The 5,029-nt window shown below is 36.5% G+C and overlaps 1 protein-coding gene across 1 annotated transcript; it reads left to right on the top strand.

Moving 5' to 3' along the window:
• Positions 1 to 925, top strand: LOC131983501 (retinal cone rhodopsin-sensitive cGMP 3',5'-cyclic phosphodiesterase subunit gamma-like). Its single transcript, XM_059348228.1, has 3 exons — positions 1 to 104; positions 723 to 760; positions 849 to 925. Exons 1-3 carry the CDS (start codon positions 1 to 3, stop codon positions 923 to 925), a joined length of 219 nt encoding a protein of 72 aa, XP_059204211.1.
• The last annotated feature ends 4,104 nt before the right edge of the window (positions 926 to 5,029 follow it).

Below are 5,029 nucleotides of genomic sequence, written 5' to 3'. Positions count from 1 at the left end.
ATGAACGCAGCAGCAACACAAGGCACCAAGGCCGCTCCGCCCAAGTTCAAGCAGAAGGAGAGCAGGCAGTTCAAGAGCAAGGCTCCCAAAGCTGGACAGAAGGGGTGAGACTGATAACACACACTCACACACACTTCATGCTGGGAGAAGGATTCACATCCAGAGTACAAAAACAGCAATTATGACTTTATCAATAACATGATTTCTAGAAGCAAGTTTCATGCGAAGGTGCAGCCAAAGTGCTTCACAAAACAAGATCTGATGAGGTTGATTAAAATTATTACAGAGATACATTTATTGAAACCAAAAATAAAAGTATAAACTTATTTTTTGGTCCAAGTAAAAGGATTAAAAATATGACTTAAGTAAAAGTACATATGTATTAGCAGCTAAATGTAACTTTGGACTTTTGCTGACATATTGGACCATTTGAACATTTATTGAAGTTTAGAGGGGAAATCACTATTTGTTGGAGCTGTTAACAACTCATAAACATCTGTAATGTGACCCGACTACACACTGATTTTTGTAAGACACCAGAAAGTTGGACACCACGTGTTTAATCATTTTTACAATGAGTTGTATTTTAGATTTTAAAGTAACTCAAAATTGTACTTAAATAATGCTCTCTAGTAAATTAATTTAGTTTCTTTCCACCAATGAACAGCTCTAATATTTGCAGAATATTTCATGTAAGTTTCTTTTTTTTGTTTTTTTTATAGGTTTGACAACGACGTCCCGGGGATGGATGGACTGGGAGGTGAGGCTGAGCTTCATGTTTAATCTGTGATAACAATTCCATGTTTTAGTGTTTGTTGTTGACTCAGAGTGTGTTTGTGTCTCATCAGACTCTGCAGTGATCTGTCCCTGGGAGGCGTTTGGGGACATGGAGCTCAGCGACCTCGCTCAGTTTGGCATCGTGTAGACCTGTTAGCCCAGGAAATATTCTGCTATTATATATATTTTATTTTTTTAGGTTCTTTTTGAATATATATATATTATTTTTTGCTATAAACACAAATGTGAAATCACAAATGAATAAATCTACCTCATACTAACTATAACTTAGATCACCTGTAATACTCACAGTCAGTGTAGGCACAATAAATGTCACTATTATGTATAATCATATTGGTTGGTATTAAAGTTATTTTCTTCAATCCATTTCATTGTCTGGTGTTTTTGTACAATATTTATTTTGTATCCTAAATCAACAGGAATGGTATTATTGGTCTTGATTGTTAATGATATTATAGCTTTTCCCAGATACAGTCATGGAAAGAAATATTAGACCACCCTTGTTTTCTCCTTGCTTTCTTGTTCATTTGATGCCTGGTACAACTAAAGGTACATTTGTTTGGACAAATATAATAATTAACAACAAAAAATAGCTGATAAGAGTTTAATTCAAGAGCTGATATCTAACCATTTTCCATGGTTTACTTGATAATGATTTTGGTTATTATCAATAAAACCATGGAAAATGTCTAGATATCAGCTCTTAGATTAAACTCTTTTGAGATATTTTTGTCATTATCATTATATTCATAATTAATTTTTCCATGACTGTATATTGCTTTATGTCGGCCAGTAAGGAACAGAAATACAGAAATACAAATAAGTTTCATACCGCTCATATGTTTGAGGTTACTTAGAATTTTTTTTATATCACGGTTTGTCCATCAGTGAAGTTAGTTCATTTTCCAACTCAAACTCAGTACTTATTGGTCACAAGTCTTTAATAAACAATATGATAATTAAGGGGTGCTTGTCATTATGTTTTGTTATGTGTTTATATTTACTAGACTTTCTAAAACATCCAAACATTATTATTATATTTATTATTAGCAGTTTTAGTGACAAACACCTGCTGCAGCTTGTCTCTTCATTCAAAGGACTCACATCAAATAAAAAGTGCCATGGTTTGTTTTACAATAAGAAGCAATTCACAGGAATAATCATCAACCCTCAGTTACATTAAATCAAATGTATTTACCCCTTTGTGTCATTTCCCCATAGTCTCTCTGACTGTAGCAGCAAATCAATGGAACAAAAGTTCTATTACTGGGAATCTCATTTTTGCTAATCCCTAACAGTCCCCAGACAGTAGACATGGAAGTAAGAGGTGACACTGAGACTCTCGTATCCACAAGCACACCTGTCACCACAGCTCAGCCCACTGCAGACCTTCATGAGGGACTGATTGGAAAATGGTGTGTGGTCACATATGATGGGGATCCATATCCAGGGATCATACAGGTGTTAGACAGCTGTGCTTTGGTAAGAACCATGAGTTATTTTGACATAATCTGGTATCAACCTGAAGATGTTCTAAGACTGGTTCCAGAGCCTCAACCAGTGACAAAGAGGCACATGATGTTGGTTTGATCCCACAGTTTGGGCAGGCTGATTATTGTTCAATCATTCTGTCTGGTGTTGAGTGAATCGAGTTAAATAAATGGAGAGAGACCCTCCGAAAATCTATATCTTTCAGTAGTCAGATGCAAATATGGTTTAAACCTAAAAAAATTCCAACAAAAGGTTTCTCAGTGGTTGACAGTAGTATCAGATGTACTTAAAAACATACTAAAGGTTTACCATTTTTGACTCCAAGAAATGCCCCATTTTCAAAATGACGGCTACCAGGTCTTTAAAATGACCATTACTCCTTTTAGTCAGGCGGCTGAGCTAAATAAAGGGGACTCGTTGGACAAAAGCTCCACATTTTTTCCACATGCTCTCTATCACCATAAGTTTAAATTTTTGATGGGAGCCACTTCATCAAGATTGCGGATCGGACCATATAAATCTATGAGGACCAATATATCTTCCAAGCCACTTAGAAGGTCAATCTTGGTGTCAAAATCTACATTTTCTGCATCAAGGAATCCATTAAAGCTATTGAGAATATCACTAGATGATTATTTGATCAAAAAGATTATGTTCATTTTGGGCATGTATTTACGTAATTTCAAACTCATTAATCATTAATCACTCATTAATCAAGTCATGTACAGTGCATGTATTCTGAAAAATGAATAACATGCATCCATTTAATTGAACTTATTAGCTTCACTCATATTATTTATTACATTTACAACCACAAAGATCTTTGCAGTTCCAGTGTGCCTTAGTGTATGAGCACCTTGCACCACAGACACTTTACAGTTTCCCTTCAGTAACTACATATTTCTCCTTTCTCATATGGCTTTGCCTAGTGTTGGTGGCTTCCTGCCCATTTTGATGACACCTTTCTATTGGTTTAGAATTTGGTAAACTTTTAGTATGTTATTAAGGACATCTAATACTACAAAAAAAGGCTGAGAAACCTTTTGTTAGAATTTTTTTTTTAGGGTTAGGTGTTGTTTTTTTTCCATACATGCACCCGCCTACACTCTTTCTTTATGTATCAGTAAATGTTCTTAAGAGAGAAATCACCTGTCAGTGTCTCAGCCCTCACCCAGTTCAGCACCGCGAACAGCGCCGAGCACCGCCAACTTGCCATCTTACCTTATGTGATCCCTTGTGACAAATAAACATTAATGATTGATTGATTGATAACACAGTCAATCAGGTTATGAGGTTGGATTGACTGCGGGGATAAGGCTAACCGGTAGGTTATGTTAGGATAAGCTAACAGGGCAGCAACAAAAGAGAACGATCCAGATCAAACTATCACTGATTGAACCCTGACACAGGTGCTTGCAGGTATCTGTGGGGCATGGCCGGGCAAGTCTGAAAGAAATTACCACATACCCTGACAAGCAGGGGGGTCATTCCCCGTACATATGAAATATGTAACGGAGTGGAGAGATAGTCTCTCTACTCAGAGAACCTTGATTACAATGTAACCATCCGTTATCAGCTCATTCAATGGGCAGCTATGTAATTATAATTATTAGTAATTGTAAAAGATGCTGAGGCAGAAGTGATGAAGTGATGAAAATTAATAGTTAGGAGAACAGTGTTTGTTGCCCATGTGAAAACGAAACTAAACCATGTGATTTGAAGTAAAGTCACTTCAGTGCATCAGATTTTTATGTAACCCCAACTATGTCACTTTGATTAGTTAAGTTTTGCTTGTAACTACTTTGACTTGTGGCAATTATGTACATTTATTTAACTTCATAAACTGTCTCGTTCTAACAATCTCTGTCATAAAAACTACCCAGGAACTTTTTCGGCCTAACCGTAGAAAAGTAGTTTTGTAGTGTTAACTGAATGAAACGGCAGCCTTTTCTTTATGCCTAAACCTGAAACCTGCTGGGCCAACAGGTAGAGTTGGCTCTTATGTGATAATGATTATGGAATTATAACTGCTTAAACGGCCATCCAACAGTCTGATAACATCTGGTGAATAAATGGAACATCAGACTCTCTCCTCTGTCTCTAAAAAAAAACTATGGAAGCTGTTGCTATATTTGTTCCCCTTAATCAGTTGCTAAAAATAACTCTACACACACACACACACACACACACACACACACACACACTGGACCAATCACTGCCACAGAGACCCTCATCTCATGATCCTACAAGTTTTAGGAAAACTGGGAATGTTGCTTGTAGGAAAGAAAGAATAAATACATAAGTAAACGTTTGCAAACAAAGAATAAACAGCAGAATACATTTATTCTCCTGTTTTATCTTTGAGCCGTCCGATAATCTTTGTTTAGATTAAGAAGAAGTAGATTAAGTCAGCACGACAGCTGATTTCAACGCCAGCTGGTTTAAGTGACTTTATAATTAATTAGATATCAGTTAATGGTGTTTTGGCGCTTGGTATCAACCGTGTTGCCAGATAATCGGGCCTTCTTGAATAACACCTCGCTGGCTGGAGATCAAGTGATTAACAAGTTAATAGGATTGACTTGCTCTCCTCTGCTGCTCACAGTGCAAAGCTCTTCACTTTGATTTTTTGTGTGTGAGCAGATGCCTTAGTGACCTGCAGAGCCAAACATTCACTCAATCAATCACATCTTTTGACTTATTTTTAAGTTAAAAAAACAACTAAAAAAACAGAGCTGCC

The sequence above is a fragment of the Centropristis striata genome, chromosome 2 (assembly GCF_030273125.1).
Source record: "Centropristis striata isolate RG_2023a ecotype Rhode Island chromosome 2, C.striata_1.0, whole genome shotgun sequence".
In the NCBI taxonomy this organism is placed as follows: domain Eukaryota; kingdom Metazoa; phylum Chordata; class Actinopteri; order Perciformes; family Serranidae; genus Centropristis; species Centropristis striata.
This window is presented reverse-complemented; position numbering and strand designations above follow the sequence as displayed.